This window comes from Lipophrys pholis (genome assembly GCF_963383615.2).
Source record: "Lipophrys pholis genome assembly, chromosome: 19".
Lineage (NCBI taxonomy): Eukaryota > Metazoa > Chordata > Actinopteri > Blenniiformes > Blenniidae > Lipophrys > Lipophrys pholis.
The window spans coordinates 24,642,478-24,667,791 of record NC_137647.1 but is presented as its reverse complement, the minus strand read 5'-3'; the positions used below and the strand labels follow the sequence as shown (position 1 = coordinate 24,667,791).

Genomic DNA, 25,314 nt, shown 5'->3' with positions numbered 1-25,314 from the left:
CTCTCTCTCGCTCTCTCTCTCTCTCTCTCTCTCTCTCTCGCTCTCTCTCTATCTCTTCTCTCTCTCTCTCTCTCTCTCTCTCTCTCTCTCTCTCTCGCTCTCTCCGACAACAACATTATGACGTCATCCTCACTGCCACGTGACCAGTCTGCTGGAGCTAAAAATAGACTCAGTAGAAAACAATAGAGGATCGTTCAGTTCAACTTTAATCGCTCTTGTTTCCACTTTTCATCAGTCAGTGATGGAGTTCCAGCTCCGACCCCATGTTCGGCTCACTTAAAGAGTCGAACCGAATAACTCGGCTCACTTCAAGAGTCGAACCGAATGATTTGGTTTGATAAATAGTCGAATCGATGACATGGCTCACTTAAAGAGGCGGATTGCATGATTCACCTCACTAAAGTATTGGATCTGATGACTCAGCACATTAAAAGAGTCAAATATAATATTTTGTCTGATGAAAAAATAGTCAATTTTAAAGACTTGGCTCACTAAAAGAGTCAGTTCTAATGACTCGGCTCAGTAAAACGGGTTGGTCCTAATGACTTGGTTCACTAAAAGACTCGGTTGTAATGATTCGGCTCAGTGAAAAGAGGATCCAACTCTCATTCACTAATAGGCAGTGGCGTTTCTAGATGTAAACACTTGGTGGGGCAAGACTTTATTTCAAGTCTAGTGACTCCACTGAATTTCAAAGTAAAGTGTGTGCACCACCTTTTAGCCACAACATTATAACCACCATATAGGCGCTGATCCCGTAAAAACATGTTCAGCCTTTGAGATATCTGATCAAAAAAATTACTCAATGAAAAAAAAAAAATAAAATTGCAGTGGAGGACGGGACTTGAACAAGGCCTTATTGATTATATGACAGAAGCTTCGCCACTCAATCACCAGTAAAGCTGTAATTTTGTGAGATTTTTAGAAACTCTTCCTCACTGTGTAATTGAGTACCACTAGTTACCTTCATTTTCTCCACTAAACTAAGAGTTTCAAAATCGTACTTGTAAATAATCAACATATGTAATTTCCATTCTTCACTGTTTGTTAGCTTTAGCTGCTAACAAGCTGGTATTTGTTCGACTTGCTCCGGTTCTGTGAAGCTCCGCCTCAATCAGCCCCAGCCAATCAGCTCTGAGCTTCTAAATGATGTTGTTAGTGGGCGGGGCTTCATGACTCACTCTGCATCAAAATCACTTGATCTGAATGAATTAGCCCCAGCCTGAGCATGAACTCTTTACTGCTGCAATACACACTGCATGGTGAGAGAGGGGCGAGCTACACTAATGTAATACACACTGCATGGTGAGAGAGGGGTGAGCTACACTAATGTAATACACACTGCATGGTGAGAGAGGGGCGAGCTACACTAATGTAATACACACTGCGTGGTGAGAGAGGGGCGAGCTACACTAATGTAATACACACTGCGTGGTGAGAGAGGGGCGAGCTACACTAATGTAATACACACTGCGTGGTGAGAGAGGGGCGAGCTACACTAATGTAATACACGCTGCATGGTGAGAGAGGGGCGAGCTACACTAATGCAATACACGCTGCACGGTGAGAGAGGGGCGAGCTACACTAATGTAATACACACTGCGCGGTGAGAGAGGGGCGAGCTACACTAATGTAATACACACTGCATGGTGAGAGAGGGGCGAGCTACACTAATGTAATACACACTGCGCGGTGAGAGAGGGGCGAGCTACACTAATGCAATACACACTGCGTGGTGAGAGAGGGGCGAGCTACACTAATGTAATACACACTGCACGGTGAGAGAGGGGCGAGCTACACTACTGCAATACACACTGCACGGTGAGAGAGGGGCGAGCTACACTAATGTAATACACACTGCGCGGTGAGAGAGGGGCGAGCTACACTACTGCAATACACACTGCACGGTGAGAGAGGGGCGAGCTACACTACTGCAATACACACTGCACGGTGAGAGAGGGGCGAGCTACACTAATGCAATACATGCTGCACGGTGAGAGAGGGGCGAGCTACACTAATGTAATACAACCTGAAGCAGCAAGCGGAGACCAGTAACCAGCGAGGACAGTCCTCACATAGGGCTTTTCCACCAAAAAGAACCAGGTTCTACTTCTAGTTCTTAAACGAACATCGACAAAGAACCGGTTCTTTTTCCACCGTTAGCGGAGCCAGTGAGAGACACATCACTGCGTCACTCCAAAATGTGATACGTCACTGATTTCACCAATTTGGCGCTGACAGCGCTCCTCCAGGAACCAGGAGACGGACTGTACCAGTGGTTAAGTCCGGGTCGCTCCATCTAGTCGGACCTGAACCTCTGATGCACCAAAGAGCCAGAAGACATTACGTCTCTTCGTATCTCTATTGGTGTTTGTTCACGTCCGTCTTGCTTGAGTCCAGAGTCCCAGAGTGGACATAGAGGGACAAATAATAACGTGTGAATGAGTTTGGGTCTTATTTTCCACCATTCCAACATTCCATAGTGACTTTCTGCTCCTTTCACTTTATTTCTGGACGTGTCTGAATCAAAAGCTTCAACATGGAGGAATGGAGGTGTAGAATGATAGAACGCTGCTCTACAGCCGTTTCCATGGTAACCTAGGTAAACACTCTGATTAAAGTTCTCTTTCACATGAAGCCATTAAAAGGCTCATTTTAGCTCTAAAAACTCCAAGATTTCATTTACAGTAGTTTGTAGTTTGTTAGTAGTTCCTGAGGAACCAGAAGTCTGGCTTCATTATAAAGAAGTTCTGTGGAGCGTCTCCTAGCGGAGCGCCCCCTGCTGCCTCATGAGGACCTCAGCCTGCCGTCAGAACGCCAAACAAGACCTGTAAGTGAAGTTTGTTACAATGATGTCACCATGAAAAGCCGGAAAAGAACTGATTCTAGGTTCTAGATCCACCAGCTGACTGACAGGAGGAGCTCTGCAGCTCTAGAACCACGGCTCCACCATCGTCTTGAGATTATCTCCTTCCCTTCGGGGCTCCATGTTCACAATAGAGTTCAGAAAGCTGGTTTAACATCTCTTCCTCCTCATAGGTAGCGATAACTCCACCCCCAGCTGATGAGGTGTCAGACCCCGCTCTGGCTCCGCTCTGGCTCTGCTCTGGCTCTGCTCTGGCTCTGCTCTGGCTCTGCTCTGGCTCTGCTCTGGGAAAGAGGGGAGAGGTAAGAGAGGAGAGGAGGAGGAGCGAAGGAAAGGAGGAGGAGGGTAAGAGAAGAGGAGGAGGGAAGAAGAGGAGGCAGTGGAGGAGGAAGGAAGGAGAGGGGGAGGTTGAGGAGAAGGAGGTGGAGGAGGAGGAAAGAGAGAAGGAGGAGGAGTAGGTGGAGTAGGAGAAAGAAGGAGAGGAGGAGGAGGGTAAGAGAGGAAGAGGCGGAGGAAGAAAGAAGGAGAGGAGGAGGACGGTAAGAGAGGAGGAAGGAAGGAGAGGAGGAGGAGGGTAAGAGAGGAGGGGGTTGAGGAGGAGGGTAAGAGAGGAGGAGGTTGAGGAGGAGGGAAGGAGAGGACGAGGAGGGTAAGAGAGGAGGAGGTGGAGGAGGGGGGAAGGAGAGGAGGAGGGTAGGAGGAGGGAAGGAGAGTAGGAGGAGGGTAAGAGAGGAGGAGGTGGAGGAGGAGGAAAGAGAGAAGGAAAAGGAGGTGGAGTAGGAAGAGGAAGGAGAGGAGGAGGGTAAGAGAGGAGGGGGTTGAGGAGGAGGGAAGGAGAGGACGAGGAGGGTAAGAGAGGAGGAGGTGGAGGAGGAGGGAAGGAGAGGAGGAGGGTAGGAGGAGGGTAGGAGGAGGGAAGGAGAGGAGGAGGTGGAGGAAGAGGAGGAGGAGGGTAAGAGAGGAGGAAGTTGAGGAGGAGGGAAGGAGAGGACGAGGAGGGTAAGAGAGGAGGAGGTGGAGGAGGAGGGAAGGAGAGGAGGAGGGTAGGAGGACGGTAGGAGGAGGGAAGGAGAGGAGGAGGAGGATAAGAGAGGAGGGGGTTGAGGAGGAGGGTAAGAGAGGAGGAGGTGGAGAAGGAGGGAAGGAGAGGAGGAGGAGGGTAAGAGAGGAGGAGGTGGAGGAGGAGGAAAGAGAGAAGGAGGAGGAGGTGGAGTAGGAAGAGGAAGGAGAGGAGGAGGAGGAGGGTAAGAGAGGAGGGGGTTGAGGAGGAGGGTAAGAGAGGAGGAGGTTGAGGAGGAGGGAAGGAGAGGAGGAGGGTAGGAGGAGGAGGGTAAGAGAGGAGGAGGTTGAGGAGGAGGGAAGGAGAGGAGGAGGAGGGTAAGAGAGGAGGGGGTTGAGGAGGAGGGAAGGAGAGGAGGAGGACGGTAAGAGAGGAGGAGGTTGCGGAGGAGGGAAGGAGAGGAGGAGGACGGTAAGAGAGGAGGAGGTTGAGGAGGAGGGAAGGAGAGGAGGAGGAGAAGGAGGAAGGAGAGAGAAGCAGAGACACAGTCATGAAGAAAGAGCTATTCTGGGAATGATGCTGTTGCCATGGAGACGCTCCACAGGTGCCTTCTGGGTATTTTCTTTGAAGGACTGCTGATTGGTGCAGAGCTCTGGAACAGGCGGCCATGGATTGATTGACAGAGGTGAAGGTCAAAGGTCATACAGCAGTTTCATGTTTTCCTCCCTCACCTTCTTCTTCACCTCCTCTCACCGACTCGCTGGGCTTCTGCTCCCACTCTCCACCTTCATTACTGCTGTCTCCACCCCCTGACTAATCATCTCCACCCCCTGACTAATCATCTCCGCCCCCTGGCTCATCGTCTCCGCCCCCTGGCTCATCGTCTCCACCCCCTGACTAATCATCTCCGCCCCCTGGCTCATCATCTCCGCCCCCTGGCTCATCGTCTCCACCCCCTGGCTCATCGTCTCCACCCCCTGGCTCATCGATCCGCCCCCTGACTCATCGTCTCCGCCCCCTGACTCATCGTCTCCGCCCCCTGACTCATCGTCTCCTCCTCCTGGCTCATCGATCCGCCCCCTGAATCATCGTCTCCGCCCCAGACTCATCGATCCGCCCCCTGACTCATCGTCTCCGCCCCCTGGCTCATCCTCTCCGCCCCCTGAATCATCGATCTGCCCCCTGACTCATCGTCTCCGCCCCCTGACTCATCGTCTCCGCCCCCTGGCTCATCGTCTCCTCCTCCTGGGTCATCGATCCGCCCCCTGAATCATCGTCTCCGCCCCCAGACTCATCAATCCGCCCCCTGACTCATCGATCCGCCCCCTGACTCATCGTCTCCGCCCCCTGGCTCATCCTCTCCGCCCCCTGAATCATCGATCTGCCCCCTGAATCATCGATCTGCCCCCTGACTCATCGTCTCCGCCCCCTGGCTCATCGTCTCTGCCCCTTGAATCATCGTCTCCGCCCCCTGGCTCATCGTCTTCGTCCCCTGAATTATCGTCTCCGCCCCCTGTCTCATCCTCTCCGCCCCCTGAACATCATCTCCTTATCTTTCTCCAGTTCTGCCTCCGAGTGACCAACTACTCTGGCGTTGCCGTGGCAACAACCTTCACACCATTGCTGTTCATGGCTTGTTGTGGTGATGTGTTACATCAATTTAGTTTATTCACTTTTAATGAAGCTAAATCACTTTGAATCAATTCTGGATCACACACACACACACACACACACACACACACACACACACACACACACACACACACACACACACACACACACACACACACACACACACACACACACACACACACACACACACACACACACACACACACACAGGAGGCGGATCTCTCCAGGACTTCCTCAGTTGATCAGGCAGCGCCTTCAGCACGCAGTGAGTATTTCCACCTCTTCATTATTCTCTCTTGACTCTCTCCATACTCCCTCATTATTCCCTCATTACTTCCTCATTATTCCCTCATTATTCCCTCATTATTCTCACATTATTACAACATTATTACAACATTATTCCCACATTATTCCCAGTCCGGCACGGTGTTTCTGGCCGTCAGCTCGAGCTGACAGCGGCTGTGAACAGGTGACAGGTGGCGGCTGCGCTCCCTCCGTTCGCCTTTAGCGGAAAGTGCACCGAGGTCCAGGTCCGTACCTGGAGACTCTTCGGAGCGCTCCAGGACTCCACCGCTGATAAAAATCATGACGACTCTTCTGTCTCATGTCCTCGTGTAACTCCACACACGGGTGAGCGCGTACTGCTGTTTCTTGGAAGGGAGGTACACACACACACACACACACACACACACACACACACACACACACACACACACACACACACACACACACACACACACACACACACACACACACACACACACACACACACGCGGCCATCAGCTGATTAATGGTAGAAAGTGGAAAGAATTGGAGGGAAAGCGATTCTTAATCTCACTTCTTGGAACAAACAGCTTCTTTCTTTGTTTTAACTTCACATTAGAAAATAACAAACAGAACTGTGGTGAAATATCAGACTCAAACGATATTTAATAGTTTGATAAATTCAAGTAATGAATAATGTTTAGAACAGTAAAAACCACTCAAATCCATCCTTGCACATCAATATCGTATCAGTAGATGTATTGTGTATGGTATCGGTATATATTGGTATCATATTTGCCTCGTAGGTGTCGTCATGCTTTTATATCACTATTGTACTTGTCTGGTATCAATATTGTGCCACTACTCTATTGGTATAATCTCAGTATCGGATCAGTCTTGAATTGTGTCCATTTTGTAATATTATCACATTGTTATTGTATCAGTATCCTAAAGTCGGATCGCTATATTATCATCCATCCATCCATCCCTCCATCCATCCATCCATCCATCCATCCATCCATCCATCCATCCATCTTCTCCCTCTTATCCGTTCCCTGGTGGTGGTGGTGTCAGTCTGAGCACCGTCACCCAGATCACATTGACCCATTAGAACCTTCCTGCAGGTGGAGAGCCCACAGGAAGGTGGCGCCCGGCGTGGGACATGAACCCTCTACCTTGAGACTGAGAGTCTCATGCTCTACCTACTGAGCTGGACGGGGGACATGAACCCTCTACCTTGAGACGGAGAGTCTCATGTTCTACCTACTGAGCTGGACGGGGGACATGAACCCTCTACCTGGAGACTGAGAGTCTCATGCTCTACCCACTGAGCTGGCCGGAGGCACTATTTTATCATATAGTATCATATTGTATTACAATCATATCTGTGACATGGCTGATGTATTGATTTGCTATTGGTATTATCTTAGTATCAGATCTGGAACATATTGTGATTGTCTCAACATTTTGTCAGTATCATATCGGTTCTGCTCAGTATCATGTCAGTACTACTCGGTATCGTCTCAGTACCATATTGGTACTGCTCGGTATCGTCTCAGTAGCATATTGGTACTGCTCGGTATCATCTCAATACTGCTCAGTATTGTCTCAGTACTGTTTGGTATCGTCTCAGTATCTTTCGGTATCGTCTCAGTACTACTCGGTATCGTCTCAAACCATATTGGTACTGCTCGGTATCGTCTCAAACCATATTGGTACTGCTCGGTATCGTCTCAATACTGTATTGGTACTGCTCGGTATCATCTCACTACCATATTGGTACTGCTCGGTATCGTCTCAGTACTGCTCGGTATCGTCTCAGTAACATATTGGTACTGCTCAGTATCGTTTCAATACTGTTTGGTATTGGCTCTACTGCTCAGTATCAGTACTCCTTGTTATCAGTACTGCTCGGTATCGTTATTGCTTGTCTAAAGATCTCTTGTCCTGGCATCATGAATGTCTGCAGGATGAAGTCAAATAGTAAACAAATCCATTTCCTAGGAAATAGAAAAAGCTGTGGTGTGATGATGTGATGTTGGATTGAGTTTTATTGAGCAAAGGGAACAAAGAGATCCACCGTCGGGTCACACTTCACCTTTCACCCACTTTTCGATATTCTGAGACTCCATGAAGTCCAAGCTAAGAACAAAACAATCCAATCAACCTGAAATGTGATCGAATGAACATAAAGTGACATTATGTTACTCAAAATGCACCTAGCGAGTTTATCCAGCATGGTGGCGACAGCATCATGATTTCAAGCTGCTTTACTGCATCAGTTCAAGAGCAACTTTCCCATATTTGAATCAGAAACAAAGGTTTAAATGCGTGAAGTGTAACGTCTGCAGCCTCAGCCCTCCAGAGCTGGAGCCTGGTCCGACCCGGTGCCGCAGGGTTTTACATGTTGCAGCGGTTATCTGGACGTCTGCAGCCCAGATGCTCAAACTCAATTGTGAGGGTGGAAAGTGACGTTATCGACCACGTGAGGCGGCGCCTGTCTGATCTAATCTGCTCTGTCGCCTGAAGCCTCTCTGCTCCTCTTCCTCAGATCATGGACGATTCGGCCCCTCGTCACCGCAACCCCACGTTCATTGGGCTGGTGGGCGCGTCGCAGGTTCTGGGTCTGGCGTCGGTGGTATTGACCGGTGTATGGATGGGGCGGTACCACGGCGGCTTTGCCTGGGATGGCTCGGCGCAGCAGTTCAACCTGCACCCTCTGTGCATGGTGCTGGGCCTGGTGTTCCTGCAGGGCGACGGTGAGTCACGCTCTGGACTGGGCAGCGCGTAGAGCCAGCGCTTCATTTCAGTAGCAGCTGCTTTCGGCGTCTGTATCGGTGTCGGTATCAGTCTGTATCTGTATCAGTGTCAGTATCATGTCAGTATTGTGCCTGTATATGTGTCCGTGTCTGTATCGGTGTCGGTATTGGTGTCTATGTCTGTATCGGTGTTGGTATTAATGTCTGTATTGGTGTCAGTATCGGTGTCGGTGTCAGTATCGGTGTCTGTGTCTGTATCGGTATTAGTGTCTGTGTCAGTATCGTGTCAGTATCAGTGTCTGTATCTGTATCGGTGTCGGTATTGGTGTCTGCGTCTGTATCGGTATCGGTATCAATGTCTGTATTGGTGTCAGTATCAGTGTCTGTGTCTGTATCGGTGTCTGTATCGGTATCGGTATCATGTTGGTCTCGGTCGCTGTGTCTGTAATTGATGTCTGAAATGGTGTCAGTATCGTGTCGGTAGGAGAGAGAGAGAGAGAGAGAGAGAGAGAGAGAGAGTGAGAGAGAGAGAGAGAGAGAGAGAGAGAGGGGGGGGTAGAGGGAGGAGAGAGAGAGAGAGGGAGAGGGAGGAGAGAGAAGACTGAATATAGAGAGAGAGGGAGAGAGAGAACACCGAGGAGAGAGAGACAGATGAGAGAGAACACTGAGGAGAGAGAAAGAGGGAGGAGAGAGAAGACAGAAGAGAGAGGGAGAGAGAGAGAGAGGGAGAGGGAGGAGAGAGAAGACTGAAGAGAGAGGGAGAGGGAGAGAGAGAGGGAGGAGAGAGAGAGAGGGAGAGAGAGGAGAGAGAGGGAGAGGGAGGAGAGAGAAGACTGAAGAGAGAGAGAGAGGGAGAGAGAGAGGGAGGAGAGACAGAGAGAGGGAGAGGGAGGAGAGACAGAGAGAGGGAGAGGGAGGAGAGACGGAGAGGGAGGAGAGACAGAGAGAGGGAGAGGGAGGAGAGACGGAGAGGGAGGAGAGACAGAGAGAGGGAGAGGGAGGAGAGACAGAGAGAGGGAGAGGGAGGAGAGAGAAGACTGAAGAGAGAGAGAGAGAGAGAGAGAGAGAGAGAGGAGAGAGAGAGAGGGAGAGGGAGGAGAGACAGAGAGAGGGAGAGGGAGGAGAGACAGAGAGAGGAAGAGGGAGGAGAGAGAAGACTGAAGAGAGAGAGAGAGGGAGAGAGAGGGAGGAGAGAGAGAGAGGGAGAGGGAGGAGAGAGAAGACTGAAGAGAGAGAGAGAGGGAGAGAGAGAGGGAGAGGGAGGAGAGACAGAGGGAGAGGGACATCGTGTTAATACTATATATACTATTTAGCGTTATCACACTGATCCAAATACTGGTCTTAAATTAAAGGAACCAGAGCAGCTCTGTCTAGACAGTACCATGGTTTTCTAGATTAAAGGAACCAGAGCAGCTCTGTCTAGACAGTACCATGGCTTTCTAGATTAACGGAACCAGAGCAGCTCTGTCTAGACAGTACCATGGCTTTCTAGATTAACGGAACCAGAGCAGCTCTGTCTAGACAGTACCATGGCTTTCTAGATTAAAAGAACCAGAGCAGCTCTGTCTAGACAGTACCATGGCTTTCTAGATTAACGGAACCAGAGCAGCTCTGTCTAGACAGTACCATGGCTTTCTAGATTAAAAGAACCAGAGCAGCTCTGTCTAGACAGTACCATGGTTTTCTAGCAGGAACATAAATTTAGCAAAAGAGCAACTACAACAGCAGAAGTACATCTCATCGATGAGGAAGGGGTGTGTGTGTTTGAGTGTGTGTGTGTGTGTGTGTGTGTGTGTGTGTGTGTGTGTGTGTGTGTGTGTGTGTGTGTGTGTGTGTGTGTGTGTGTGTGTGTGTGTGTGTGTGTGTGTTTGAGTGTGTAAGTAATTGAGAGGGTGCGTGCAGATGTGTGTGAGTGCCAGCTATCTACAGTATGTATGGGGGTCTTCAGAGGGGGCAGGGGGCCAGAATGTGGGTGGTTGGGCTGGGCTGGGGGGTGTCTGTTTCTGGGCTGGGGGGGTGACTCTCTCTGGGCTGGGGGGGTGACTCTCTCTGGGCTGGGGGCGTGACTCTCTCTGGGCTGGGGGCGTGTCTCTCTCGTGGCTGGGGGCGTGACTCTGTCTGGGCTGGGGGCGTGTCTCTATCTGGGCTGGGGGCGTGACTCTCTCTGGGCTGGGGGCGTGTCTCTATCTGGGCTGGGGGCGTGTCTCTCTCTTGGCTGGGGGCGTGACTCTGTCTGGGCTGGGGAGTGTCTCTCTGGGCTGGGGGGGTGTCTCTCTCTGGGCTGGAGTGTCCCTCTCTTGGCTGGGGGGGTGTCTCTCTCTGGGCTGGGGGCGTGTCTCTCTCTGGGCTGAGGGAGTGTCTCTCTCTTGGCTGGGAGGGTGACTCTGTCTGGGCTGGGGAGTGTCTCTCTCTGGGCTGGGGAGTGTCTCTCTGGGCTGGGGGGGTGTCTCTCTCTGGGCTGGAGTGTCCCTCTCTTGGCTGGGGGGGTGTCTCTCTCTGGGCTGGGGGCGTGTCTCTCTCTGGGCTGAGGGAGTGTCTCTCTCTTGGCTGGGAGGGTGACTCTGTCTGGGCTGGGGAGTGTCTCTCTCTGGGCTGGGGGCGTGTCTCTCTCTGGGCTGGTTTGCTGGAGGCTTCCTGGGTCTGGGGGGCCGCCTTCCCACAACAGTTCCAAAAACACCCAGTGGACAAACCACACACACACACACACACACACACACACACACACACACACACACACACACACACACACACACACACACACACACACACACACACACACACTCACAGACAGGGACAGGTGCACACACAAACACACATTTCCTTCAATGTCCTGGGGGGGAGGGGGTCCCGGCCCCCCAGGCCCCCATGAGATCCCACCCTCCACCATGTCAGGGTGCACTTTGCTGTACCTTACCCTCCCACCCCTCCCACCCCTCCCACTCCTCCGACCCCTCCCACTCCTCCGACCCCTCCCACCACTCCCACTGCTCCAAACCCTGCCCACCCTTCCCACCTCTCAATCAGATTACATTAGAGCCAGATTACATAAGAGACAGATTACTTTACAGCCAGATTACATTACAATCAGATTACATTAAACTCAGATTACATTAGAGCCAGATTACATTACAATAAGATTACATCGGTCAGATTACATTAAGTCAGATACATTATAGCCAGATTACACTACAATCAGATTACATTAGAGCCAGATTACATTACAGCCAGATCACATTACAGTCAGATACATTAGAGCCAGATTACATTACAGTCAGATTTTATTACAATCAAATTACATTACAGTCAGATTACATTAGAGCCAGATTACATTACAGCCAGATCACATTACAGTCAGATACATTAGAGCCAGATTACATTACAGTCAGATATATTAGAGCCAGATCACATTAGAATCAGATTACATTACAGCCAGATTTTATTACAATCAAATTACATTACAGTCAGATTACATTACAGCCAGATTACACTAGAGCCAAATTACATTACAGTCAGATGACATTACAGCCAGATTACATTACAGTCAGATACATTACAGCCAGATTACATAAGAGTCAGATTACATTACAATCAGATTACATTACATCCAGATTACATCACAGCCAGATTACATTACAACCAGCTTACATTACAGCCAGATTTTATTACAATCAAATTACATTACAGTCGGATTACATCAGAGCCAGATTACATTAGAGCCAGATTACATTAGAGCCAGATTACATTACAGTCACATTACATTACAGCCAGATTACATTAGAGTCAGATTACATCACAGTCAGATACATTACAGCCAGATTACATTACAATTAGATTACATTAGAGCCAGATTACATTACAAAAAGAATACATTAGAGCCAGATTACATTACAATCAGATTACGTTAGAGCCAGATTACATTCTAATCAGACTACATTATAGCCACATTACAGTAGATCAATAAAACCTCAGAGGTTCTGGGGGGACTGACACAGTGTGTCCACTACAGTACTGACATGGTACTGCCATGGGAGCGTCAGCCAGTACCTGTGATGCAGGAACCTTTGTCAGGTCCTGATGGTTCCATCTCTTCCAGCCGTCCTGGTCTACAGAGTTTTCCGTAACGAGGCGAAGAGGAACGTGAAGCTGCTGCACGGTGTCATCCACCTGCTCGCCCTCGTCATCAGCATCGTCGGTCAGAAGAAAGCTCTCATATACTCCGTGTAATTTCCTGCGTACATGGTAAAGCTGAACATGTCTTTTCAACGTGTGTGCAGGTTTTGTAGCCGTGTTTGATTTCCACAAGGCTGCGGGGATTCCAGACATGTACTCTCTGCACAGCTGGTGCGGCCTGGCCACGCTGGTCCTGTTCTGCCTGCAGGTACGCTCACGCTCGCTGCTTCCATCGCCACGCCCTGCAAATGCTCACGCTTGCTTTCCTCCAGTGGGTGCTGGGACTGATCTTCTTCCTGTTTCCTGTGGCGTCGTCGTGGCTACGAGCTGCATACCTGCCCCTCCACGTGTTCTGTGGCCTGGTTCTGCTGGTGATGGCGGTCGGCACCAGTCTACTGGGCATCACGGAGAAGCTCCTCTTCAGCTTGGCGTAGGTCTCCGTCAGTGGCTGCAGCTCCGTTCATTGTTCAGATACCAGGACAGTCGGGCGACGGGGCGTCTGTAGAGCGCCGGCGCCGCACCGTCAGGTCTCCTCGAGCCTGTTGGCAGAACTTTAGATAAGTTGAATTTTGAGTTGACTGAAACCAGAGAGAAGAGAACATTTATTATCTGTTGCCTTTTTTCCAAAATGGCGGGATTCTTTGTAAAAGCCTGTTGATTGAGTCAGAACTGTGCAAACTTAGACTTCTGAATATGGAAAGAAAGACTGGCATCCAACAACACCGGGGTTCTGATCTGGTTCTGTGGTTTTTATAACGTTTGAAAGGTGTTGAGTGTCAGTTGCTGTGATCTCGGTGAACCAGCAGGGGGCGTCTGCCTTTGGAAATCACAATGACTTTGTAGGTTCATGTTGAACTGACTCTATCTTCCTGTTCCGCTCCAGGGCCACGTACTCGCAGTTCGCCCCTGAGGGCATTCTGGCCAATGTCCTGGGGGTGGTGCTGCTGAGCTTCGGGGTCCTCCAGGGTTACCTGCTGACAAGGGACGAGTACCGACGCCCCCCCAACCCAGAGGAAGAGTCTCTGTCCGTCCACTTCAAGACGCTGACTGAGGGCGGCTCGCCGGCCACGCCTTGATGTCCTTTAATGCCTTCAACAGGAATCCACTTCCTGAGTGGTGGGTGTGGTCAGAAGTTGTTGGCCTGACGCTCCAGCTGACCACAGTCATGTAGCTGCCATCTGTCCGTGTCGCCACGCTGATTCTTCTGCTTCGCCTGAGTCATTTTTCTGCATGTGGCAGCAGAAGATCTGCCGTTGTGACTCCGTGGTTTCGTAGTTTGTAGAAACTATTTAACCTTAAAATGATTTAAAGGAATTTTTAAATCCTACTTTGTGCCTGACAGATCAACTAAAATCTCCTGATATCTGGGTGGAGCCACAAGCTGGGGATAGGGCTAGAGGGTTAGGGCTAGAGGGATAGGGCTAGAGGGATAGGGCTAGAGGGATAAGGCTAGAGGGTTAGGGCTAGAGGGTTAGGGCTAGAGGGATAGGGCTAGAGGGATAGAGCTAGAGGGTTAGGGCTAGAGGGATAAGGCTAGAGGGTTAGGGCTAGAGGGATAGGGCTAGAGGGATAGGGCTAGAGGGTTAGGGCTAGAGGGATAAGGCTAGAGGGTTAGGGCTAGAGGGTTAGGGCTAGAGGGATAAGGCTAGAGGGTTAGGGCTAGAAGGTTAGGGCTAGAGGGATAGGGCTAGAGGGTTAGGGCTAGAGGGATAGGGTTAGAGGGTTAGGGCTAGAGGGATAGGGCTAGAGGGATAGGGTTAGGGGGTTAGGGCTAGAGGGATAGGGCTAGAGGCATAGTGCTAGAGGGTTAGGGCTAGAGGGTTCGGGCTGGAGGGTTAGTTTTAGAGGGTTAGGGCTAGAGGGTTAGGGTTAGAGGGTTAGGGCTAGAGGGTTAGGGCTAGAGGGTTAGGGCTACAGGGTTAGGGTTAGAGTGTTAGGGTTAGGGTTAGAAAACTATCACAATGACTCCCCCTGTCTTGTCTGACGACTGGACAGAGTTAGGGTTAGAAGGGTCCTGGGTTTGAGCCCGGTGGATCCAGGAAGGAGCCGTCGGCCTCTTTCACACTAAATTACAATGAAAAACCTCTTGAACCAAACTTCTTTGTTTTCTTAAACAATAATTCTTTAGGGTGAATGTAGTGAGAGATTGAGTGGTTGGTGGTGGTCAGATTGCTGATGGTGCAGATTAGCAGCCTCTCCTCTGTCAGTCTGCTCCAGAGCAGCTGTGGCTACAGACAGTTTACCACCATCTAGTGGAGGGAATGAATAATGCAACATAAAGCATCTTTGAGTGTCCAGGATAGGGCTATATGAAACTTATTATTATTCTTATTCTTATTATTATAAATATTCTTCTTCTTCTTCTTCTTCTTCTTCTTCTTCTTCTTCTTCTTCTTCTTCTTCTTCTTATTATTATTATTATTCTTAATATTATTATTATTATTATTATGGTTGACACTCGTTAACCTTTCTCGTAGTGATGCTAGATATTTTATCATGATTTCAGTCGATTCAGCTGTTTGATGTTTCACCCAGTTTGGATTTTGGCTTCAATAATGAACAAGAGGAGATTTTAGCTGTTGGTTCTGTTCTTCACTGCTTCAGCCGCGTTTACCTTCGTTAAGACTTTTAATGTGAAAATAAACTTCAAAACAAGACAACATCCTCTTTGTTCATTTTTGATTGAATGAAAGCTTAAGGGGACCACATGTGGGTCCAGGTCCAGGTCCAGGTCCAGGTCCAAGTCCAGGTCCAGATTGAGGTCCTGCAAACCTTGCAGATTCAGTGACACAGTCGGTTCTCACCGAGTGTCTCCTCACCCCCCCAGTGTGTATCTCCCCCCTCGGTGTATATATCGTGCCTTCCCAGTGTATATCACCCCCCGGTGATACTAACCTAGAATACTACGCTAACACTGCTAATGCTGCCTTGCATACTACACTAATACTGCTCACGCAGCCTAGCATACTACACTAATACTGCTAATGCTGCCTAGCATACTACACTAATACTGCTAATGCTGCCTTGCATACTACACTAATACTGCTCACGCAGCCTAGCATACTACACTAATACTGCTAATACTGCCTAGCATACTACACTAATACTGCTAATGCTTCCTAGCATACTACACTAATACTGCTCACGCTGCCTCACAGAGTGCAAAATGTTTTCATTAAAAAGAAACTCGTGGGTAAACAAGAGAATATTTAATGTTTACAATTGATGCTAATGCTAAACGGAGGTTGGCTAACAGTCATTTAGCATTGTTCCTGAAAAAGCTGGTGTTAGCGCTGTTGTCATGGCAACAAGTCGGGGTTTTGCATAAATTGGGAAGATTCATGCTTCGTAATACAAAAACACCTTGATAGAAGAGGAAAAGGTGAAAACCAGTTTTTACGAGGAACCCTGACCCGATGTTCTAAAGGTTCCATGTCTTTTGGTTTTATTCAATCAGAGACAGTCGACAGAAGACAAACCGGATCCAGATGTTTCTCAATGCAGACAGACGACGAGGAAGAAAAACACCTGTTCAGTTTTAGGAAGACTAGAGTTGGAAAGATAAATATCACCGTCAGTCCATTGAACACGCAGTCGTGTCCTCCTGGGTCCTGCTTCCTCAGACTGCAGCTTCAGGACCAGGACCTGGTGTAGGACCAGACCAGGACCTGGTGACCAGAAGGGCTGGAGGGCCTGGACCTGGAGGGACCTCTGAGTGGCCACGTGGCCTCTGCCCTCAGACTTGGAGTCGGCTTGGTTCTGGAGGGGGGCGGAGTTCTGGTTCAGGGGGGTCGTTGAGACTGAGGTGGGCGATGGATCCCTGGAGCAGCAGTGGGGGTCCAGGCTCTGAAGTGCGGGTGGAGGAGGGTGGAGGGAGTCTCTCCCCCCTCCTCCTCGGTCAGCCCCACTGGGTCCTGCACCGGCAGGGAGCATGAGTCCCTGCAGGGGGCGTGGTCCCATTGCTGCCGACACTCCTCTCGTACCCGGGACAGCAGGCTCTGGATCTCCCGGTTGGATGGGCAGAGTGGGCTGGCCTCCATCAGGTCCTCCAGAGCAGCCTGGAACTGCCCGGACAGAAGACAAACAAACAAACAAACAAAGTGAAGCAGGAGGGCAGAAATCCTAAACCTCCCAGTTTATCAGCTTCACTTCAAACCAACTCCAGGAACTCTCTCCGATCACTTTGAAACGTGGAGGTGTGAATGTGTTTGGTGGTCAGAGATGAAAACATGACCCTCCTCTGTGAGGCCCTGCAGACTGAACTTCACTGTGAAAGATGTGACCAGCGCAGGAATCAGTCCAGATGTTGACTTCCCTGCAGCTGTGTTTGGCTCGAGCTCAGCCGTAAAAAGCTTCGTACCATTTAGCTTTTAGCTGCAAATCCTTGGTGGCAAACTCCTCTGCCAGGACAAAGACAGGTAAAGAGAGGAGAGCTGGTTCTGGTGGTCACTACCCCCCTCTGGTGGTCACTACCGACCTCTGGTAGTCATTATCGAGCTCTATCAACCTCTACCCCCTCTGGTGGTCAGTACCGACCTCTGGTAGTCATTATCGAGCTCTATCAACCTCTACCCCCCTCTGGCGGTCACTACCAACCTCTGGTGGTCATTACCCCCCTCTGGCGGTTACTACCGACCTCTGGTGGTCATTACCGACCTCTATCGACCTCTACCCCCCTCTGGTGGTCACTACCGACCTCTGGTGGTCATTATCGAGCTCTACCCCCCTCTGGTGGTCACTACTGACCTCTATTGACCTCTATCCCCCCTCTTGGGGTTGCTACCGACCTCTGGTGGTCATTACCAACCTCTATCGTCCTCAACCCCCCTCTGGTGGTCACTACCGACCTCTGGTGGTCATTACCGACCTCTATCGACCTCTACTCCCCTCTGGTGGTCACTACCGACCTCTATTGACGTCTACCCCCCTCTGGTGGTCGCTACCGACCTCTATCGACCTCTAGCCCCCTCTGGTGGTCGCTACCGATCTCTATCAACCTCTACCCCCCTCTGGTGGTCACTACCGACCTCTGGTGGTCACTATCGACCTTTATTGACCTCTACCCCCATCTTTGGGTCACTACCCCCCTCTGGTGGTCACTACCGAGCACTATCGACCTCTACCCCCCTGTGGTGGTCACTACCGACCTCTGGTGGTCAGTACCGATCTCTATCGACCTCTACCCCCCTCTGGTGGTCACTACCAACCCCTATCAACCTCTACCCCCCTCTGGTGGTCATTACCAACCCCTATCGACCTCTACCCCAATCTGGTGATCGCTACCGACCTCTAGTGGTCATTACCGATCTCTATCGACCTCTACCCCCCTCTGGTGGTCACTACCGACCTCTGGTGGTCATTACCGACCTCTGGTGGTCATTACCGATCTCTAACGACCTCTACTGTGTCTGTGTCTGTGTCTGTGTCGGGGTGGGGGTGGGGGTGGGGGTGGGTGTATGTGGGGTGGGTGTATGTGGGGTGGGTGGGTGGGGGGGTGGGTTTATCAATCAAGATTGGGGGGAGAATCATCGGGCGGGTCGTATTTGAGGCTCCTGGGGGTGGAGAGTTGACTGTCCTCCGACCGGGGCCTGTTCGGCCCTTCGCTTTTCCTGGTCTGGGGGCGGGGCTGGGGCGGGGCTGGGGCGGGGCTGGGGCGGGGCTGGGGCGGGGCTGGTCCGGGGCGCGGCGGCTGGGGCCATCTCTGCCTTGCCGGGTTGTGGGGTGGGTGGGTGGGGGGATGGACCGGCTCTCGGGGGTGCGGCGGGCCCACTCGGCCCGGGAGCCCTGCTCTGGCCTTTTCTCGGCTTGGCGGCTTGGGTCGGGGCCTGGGGCCCTGTGCCCTTTATCCTTCTCTTGTGGGCCCCTCTTGCCTGGGGGGGATTCCTCTCTGCATTCTCCGTCGGGTGCTTATTGGGCGGGGGCGTGGCTCTCTGGGGTGGTTCGCTGGGGTCTCCCCGGGCCTGGGGGGCTGCCGTCTGCTGGGGTGGCGATGTCCGGGCCCGATGGCCTCGGACCCCGGGGTGTCGCTACAGGCCCCCCCACAACAGTTCTAGCCACACCCAGTGGACAAACCACACACACACACACACACACACACACACACACACACACACACACACACACACACACACACACACACACACACACACACACACACACACACACACACACACACACACACACACACACACACTTCCACTCCTCATGAAAGGTGCTTCTGAAGTTGCTTGTTCTCTGTCATCATTTGTTCAAACTCTCAAAATAATGTTCCTCTTTTGTTGTTGCCTCTTTGTGAATTCATGTTCCTGCTTCACGTTACTGTCTAGTTAGAGCTGCTCAGGCTGGTTAATCTAAGAAATCATCTTACTGTCTAGATAGAGCTGCTCAGGCTGGTTAATCTAAGAAATCATCTTACTGTCTAGATAGAGCTGCTCAGGCTGGTTAATCTAAGAAATCATGTTACTGTCTAGATAGAGCTGCTCAGGCTGGTTAATCTAAGAAATCATGTTACTGTCTAGATAGAGCTGCTCAGGCTGGTTAATCTAAGAAATCATCTTACTGTCTAGATAGGGCTGCTCAGGCTGGTTAATCTAAGAAATCATGTTACTGTCTAGATAGAGCTGCTCAGGCTGGTTAATCTAATAACAGTTGTAAAGTATTTGGATCAGTGTGATAACTGTAAATAATATATGTAGCACAACAAGGGTATTGTATGTTATCCCCTCCTCTCTCCCCCTCAACTTCTCTTCTAAAAAAAATGTGTGCAGAAGTATTTTTTTTCAGACTCTGGAATAAGGTTTTCAGTGAAAGGTGTTGGGGGACTTCATAAAGGAGTTAGTGAAAGGTGTTTGGAGGTTTCCTAAAGGAGTTATTATTATAAATTATTATTATTATTATCATCATCATCATTATTATTATCCACCACCTGAGGGCCTCCTGAGTCGCTGCCTTGCTGTCAGGATCAAAGCTTCAGGGATGAACGATCAACTAAACACACAGCTTGTTTGTTAACAGGAAAACAAACCTGTCATAGAAATGAGTTAAACAAAGGAGGCTGTTCCCTCTAACGTTAACCAGAGCTACACCAACACACCGTTTGATTTGCTCCCCCCTGTCCTCACCTGCTTGGGAGTGAAGGAAGCACAAACAGAGCAGAAAAAGCACCACAGAGTGAAGAGGACACGTCAGCAGCAGGTTCTTCACTTCTCCAGTGTGTTCCTGGTCTCCAGTGGAGTTTCACTGAAACGCTTCACCATCATCACAGGTCTTAAACATGGAGGGCCACAGGAATAATGGTGAGTTGGTTTCAGAGAGCTTTGCACATTGACAGTGTTACATGTTGTTGAATGGTGTTCCTCTGGGGAGTCGGAGATTTGTTCAGGACACTTTGCTGTCTTGGCTCCTCCATTGACACTGAGTGACTCCTTCATTTTGTCCTCTGACACGCTCTGAGACACAAAGATGTCTTTTCTGTGTGCGTCCAAAAGATCGAGGTGTCCAAAATGTTTTGTGTTGGAGACCAGTGGAGGTGGGGGGGTCAGAATCTACTTAAAGATGCATTCTACTGCACTCTGGACCACTAAATACTACATTGTGACATGGAGATTTGACTTCTGAACACTCATAGATTTCCATTACTCCTTGACATTTTTGCCATATCCTTTCTTGCTTTTTTTAAATGTTCTCTTTTTTTCTGTTAAGGTAATGGCTTCATTTCATTTTAATTGTTTCCACCTGTACCTGTCCCTGTCCCTGTCCCTGTCCCTGTCCCTGTCCCTGTTCCTGTACCTGTTTATGCTCCCTGTAGTTTCACATTGCTTCTATCAGCACCTGTAGACGGTGAAATAGTTTCTTTTTTCCTCTAATTAGATTTGAATAGAACATTGGATCTTATATGTTCTCTGCAGGCCTCCTATAGCTCAGTCCAACACTTTAGAACGTCACAGTCACACTGAATTAAACTGCTGAGGAACAAGCAGGACTGTCATTACTTATATCAACATCAACATTTTCATAACAAAGAATATTTTATTCTTCAATGAAAAGCATGCATGATGTACAGGGACATTTTGGAAATGAAAAATGAGATAGATCATAGGTCCATAGAATTAACACCACCTGTGTGGGTTCTGCTGATAGAATTCTTCAGCAACTTGGAAAGGAAATTCCTTCAAATTCCTTCTCTGTGCTTCAGCAGTAGGATGAGTCAGAGAATTAAGAACCAATCAGAGAACGTGTAGACCACATGGTATCCATTGACCAATCACATTGCTCCTTATTGTGCGTAATACAAACTGGAAGTCCGTTGCCAGTTGTTTACTCCAGCCGATAGTTCCCTATACTTTGGCAGCAATAGCTGAATTTAGGCAAAATTAGACGGTGAAGTAGTGATGGACATTATACACGTCTTTTAGAAGCTTCCAGCAACACGGCCGCTGCTTTTTCCGCCGTCTTTTCCTATAATTGACCGTCCAAATGACGACTGGACAACCGGCTGCCTAAAACCATGTCCTCTGATGTCCTTCACACCACCAGTGACTCCAAAAGCATCAGTGAAGCCGGTTTTGTTCCCTGTGAACCAAGACATTGAGATCTTAGACACTGGGAAGAGCGTCAGCGACTTCATAGCCAGTAAAATCGTGGCGCTGGATTCAGAGGTGCGTATCAGACCTGGTCTTCCAAACACTCAAACATTCCAGATCAAACTCCTGCTCATGCAGTCCATGTTAATGTAATATGTGCTGGTTAATCCATATGGAAACTAGTGTGCTTGTACTGTTTCCACCAATTATTTGCACAAATGACCGTTACCATTGTTTAAAGTTCAGGTTTTCAAGGGACCAAGTGTTCTGTCTCAATAATCCACCGAACAAGTCAAAACAAAATGAGTGATCGATCTCCTGGGAACGCCAAACGCCATTGTTTGTGTCTGCTTGGTTGACTTGACCATAGAGTGATTGCAGTACTTTGTGTGATGTGGTATTCAGTATTCATGAAGAAAACCCAATAGAGCCACAGGAGTGAGTCAGGAAGACCTTGTATTTTTAGCACCATTCCTCATGCACACAGTAACTGATCGAGATTCTTCATGCCCCTTTTATAGAGGCGCTTCTGGAGCTCTTTGCTGCTCATCCTCCTATTTTCAATTGTCTCAATGAAGTTGTTGGTTTCTTCAGGAGAACCAGCAGCCGTTCTCTGTGGCCAATCTGGACTGTGTGTTGAAGGCTCACCTGAGGTGGACCACCAACTTACCCCGGGTCCAGCCTTTCTATGCAGTCAAGTGCAACAACACCCCAGCAGTGGTCTCCATACTGAGCGCTCTGGGTACAGGCTTCGACTGTGCCAGCAAGGTATTCATGGGTCACTATGAAGAGTTCAGGAGCACTTCCCTGTCAGCTCACTCACTGGAAGCACACTTCACTGTCACACAGGGTGAGATCCAGCTGGCCTTGTCTCTTGGAGTCACACCAGACAAGATCATCTATGCACATCCCACCAAACCATCGTACCACATCAAGTACGCCCGCTCTCAGGGAGTAGACACAATGACTTTTGATAACCAGGAAGAGCTGCTGAAGGTTTCTTGTTGCCACGCCCAAGCCAAGTAAGTGAACTGCTCCGTATACTTGTGATTCCACGTTTGGTGCAGTTTGTAAAGACAAGGTTAATCATGGACAACGCTTCTTTCCAGATTAGTTCTTCGCATTGCTGTTGATGACTCCAAGTCCATGTTAAAGCTCAGCTCCAAGTTCGGCGCCCCCCTGTCCTCAGCTGGTACACTGCTGGAACGAGCTGCACAGCTGGGCCTACAGGTCATCGGGGTCAGCTTCCATGTGGGCTGTATGTGCACTGAAAGTTTAACCTTCAAACGGGCCATAGCAGATTCTCGACGGGTCTTTGACTTGGCGGTAAGTCATCAGCCCAGAAGCAGAGCGCTGACGGGACGACTGCTGTTTGAAGGTTTATCTGTATTTGGTCCTTTTAATTTGGGCATATCATTATCAAATATCCTCATGGTTATATCTATCCCTCCATCATCCATCCATCTGTCCCTCCATCATCCATCCATCTGTCCCTCCATCATCCATCCATCAGTCAGTCCATCAGTCCATCCATCATCCATCCATCAGTCCATCCATCAGTCCATCAGTCAGTCCATCAGTCCATCCATCATCCATCCATCATCCATCATCCATCATCCATCCATCAGTCAGTCCATCCATCAGTCCATCCATCATCCATCCATCAGTCCATCCATCAGTCCATCCATCAGTCCATCCATCATCAATCCATCAGTCCATCCATCAGTCCATCCATCATCCATCCATCAGTCCATCCATCATCCACCCATCAGTCCATCCATCAGTCCATCCATCATCCATCCATCATCCATCCATCATCCATCCATCAGTCCATCCATCATCCATCCATCAGTCCATCCATCAGTCCATCCATCATCCATCCATCAGTCCATCCATCAGTCCATCCATCAGTCCATCCATCATCCATCCATCAGTCCATCAGTCAGTCCATCCATCAGTCCATCCATCAGTCCATCCATCATCCATCCATCATCCATCCATCAGTCCATCCATCAGTCCATCCATCAGTCCATCCATCATCCATCCATCAGTCCATCCATCATCGATCCATCAGTCCATCCATCATCCATCCATCAGTCCATCCATCAGTCCATCCATCAGTCCATCCATCATCCATCCATCAGTCCATCCATCAGTCCATCCATCAGTCCATCCATCATCCATCCATCAGTCCATCAGTCAGTCCATCCATCAGTCCATCCATCATCCATCCATCAGTCCATCCATCATCCATCCATCATCCATCCATCAGTCCATCCATCATCCATCCATCAGTCCATCCATCAGTCCATCCATCAGTCCATCCATCATCCATCCATCAGTCCATCAGTCAGTCCATCCATCAGTCCATCCGTCAGTCCATCCATCAGTCCATCCGTCAGTCCATCAGTCCATCCATCACCCATCCATCATCCATCCATCAGTCCATCAGTCAGTCCATCCATCAGTCCATCCATCAGTCATTCCATCAGTCCATCAATGCAACCATCCATCATCCATCAGTCAATCCATTAGTCCATCCATCAGTCCCTCTGTCAGTCCATCCATCATCCATCCATCAGTTAATCCATCATCCACCAATCTATCCAGCATCCGTCAGTCCATCCGTCAGTCCATCCATCAGTCCATCCATCAGTCCATCATCCATCCATCAGTCCATCCATCATCCATTCATCAGTCCATCCATTAGTCCATCCATCAGTCCTTCAGTCAGTCCATCCATCAGTCCATCCGTCAGTCCATCCGTCTGTCCATCCATCAGTCCATCCATCAGTCCATCCATCAGTCCATCCGTCAGTCCATCCGTCAGTCCATCCGTCAGTCCATCCGTCAGTCCATCCATAAGTCCATCCATCATCCATCATCCTTCATCTATCATCCATCATCCATCATCCATCATCCATCATCCATCATCCATCATCCATCATCCATCATCCATCATCCATCATCCACCAGTCCATCCATCATCCATCCGTCATCCATCCATCATCCATCAGTCCATCCATCAGTCAATCCCTCATCCACCAGTCTATCCAGCATCCATCATCCATCATCCACCAGTTCATCCAGACCCCCCAGTGAGACGGACTTCCGTCAGATCAGGCAGCGAGCCAACCTTCATTGGCGAGACAATGGTGGGACAGGACCAGTGGAGTGCAGAGCAGTACACTGCCCAACATCAAACAAGGCCTTGGTTCCTCCATGGTTCCTCCATGGTTCCTCCATGGTTCCTCCATTGGAGATGAAGCCAGACGGGTTTGTTCAGCTTAGCATAGAGCAGGCAGTGAAATGGCCAACGGGAAAGTGGTGGGGACCAGGACAGGAAGCGTCTGTCTGTCAACCAGCAAGCAGCCACACCTCTGATCAATACCTTGGTCCTACACCTGCTTCTCAGGAATCGCTGGGCTTCAAGATGAGCCTCCTGGATATCGGTGGAGGATTCAGTGGAACAGAGGACTTTGGGAACTTTGATGAGGTAAATGTGTGTTGATGAGAACTGCTCCAAACATTTCCAGGTCTCAAGGTAGCAGCTCTCTGACTTCTGATGGTGACCCTGTGTCACAGCCCTCAGCTTCCAGGGCCTGTACCCAATACCAGGGAAACTGTAGAGTACCACTCCAACCTTTTCTCTTTCTTCCTGATAGTTTTCAGCCGTCATCAATGAATCGCTGGAGGAATTCTTCCCGCCTGAGAGTGGGGTGAGGATTATCGCAGAACCAGGTCGATACTATGTGGAATCAGCATTCACACTGGTCCTGAACGTCATTGGCAAAAGAGTCGTCATTAATGAAACGGAAGAAAACGGCGGTAAATATCCTCCAACAGATGTTTGTTTCTCCAATCCAGTGGCAGCAGTCATTTCCACTGTTGTTGCTGAACATGTTCACGTCGTTCAAAGATCCTAAAGTCTTGATTGTTTGCCTCCAGCTCATGTTTGGAGCTTTTTGTTCTTCACACTGAATCCCCACGGATCTTTTCAAATGTTCCATATCACTGTGCTCTGATACTCTGTTGGAAGCT

The 25,314-nt window shown here is 49.6% G+C and overlaps 2 protein-coding genes across 2 annotated transcripts in view; both read left to right on the top strand.

Annotated features, from left to right (window-relative positions):
- Positions 1-8,316: 8,316 nt before the first annotated feature.
- Positions 8,317-13,831, top strand: cyb561 (cytochrome b561; the record flags this gene model as incomplete). Its single annotated transcript, XM_080487629.1, has 5 exons — positions 8,317-8,521; positions 12,615-12,713; positions 12,796-12,899; positions 12,964-13,121; positions 13,575-13,831. 5 exons carry the CDS (start codon positions 8,317-8,319, stop codon positions 13,765-13,767), a joined length of 759 nt encoding a protein of 252 aa, XP_080343755.1. The 3' UTR covers positions 13,768-13,831.
- Positions 13,832-19,964: 6,133 nt separating this feature from the next.
- The window catches only part of LOC308124957 (ornithine decarboxylase-like), a gene marked incomplete at both ends in the record, with an annotated part of 7,606 nt that continues 2,256 nt past the window's right edge, over positions 19,965-25,314 (top strand). The window contains 7 exons of the mRNA XM_080488371.1: positions 19,965-19,986; positions 21,227-21,348; positions 21,868-22,041; positions 22,123-22,295; positions 22,383-22,599; positions 24,689-24,769; positions 24,939-25,101. Of these exons, the coding sequence (XP_080344497.1) occupies positions 19,965-19,986; positions 21,227-21,348; positions 21,868-22,041; positions 22,123-22,295; positions 22,383-22,599; positions 24,689-24,769; positions 24,939-25,101 (952 nt within the window). The remainder of the gene's footprint in view (positions 19,987-21,226; positions 21,349-21,867; positions 22,042-22,122; positions 22,296-22,382; positions 22,600-24,688; positions 24,770-24,938; positions 25,102-25,314) is intronic.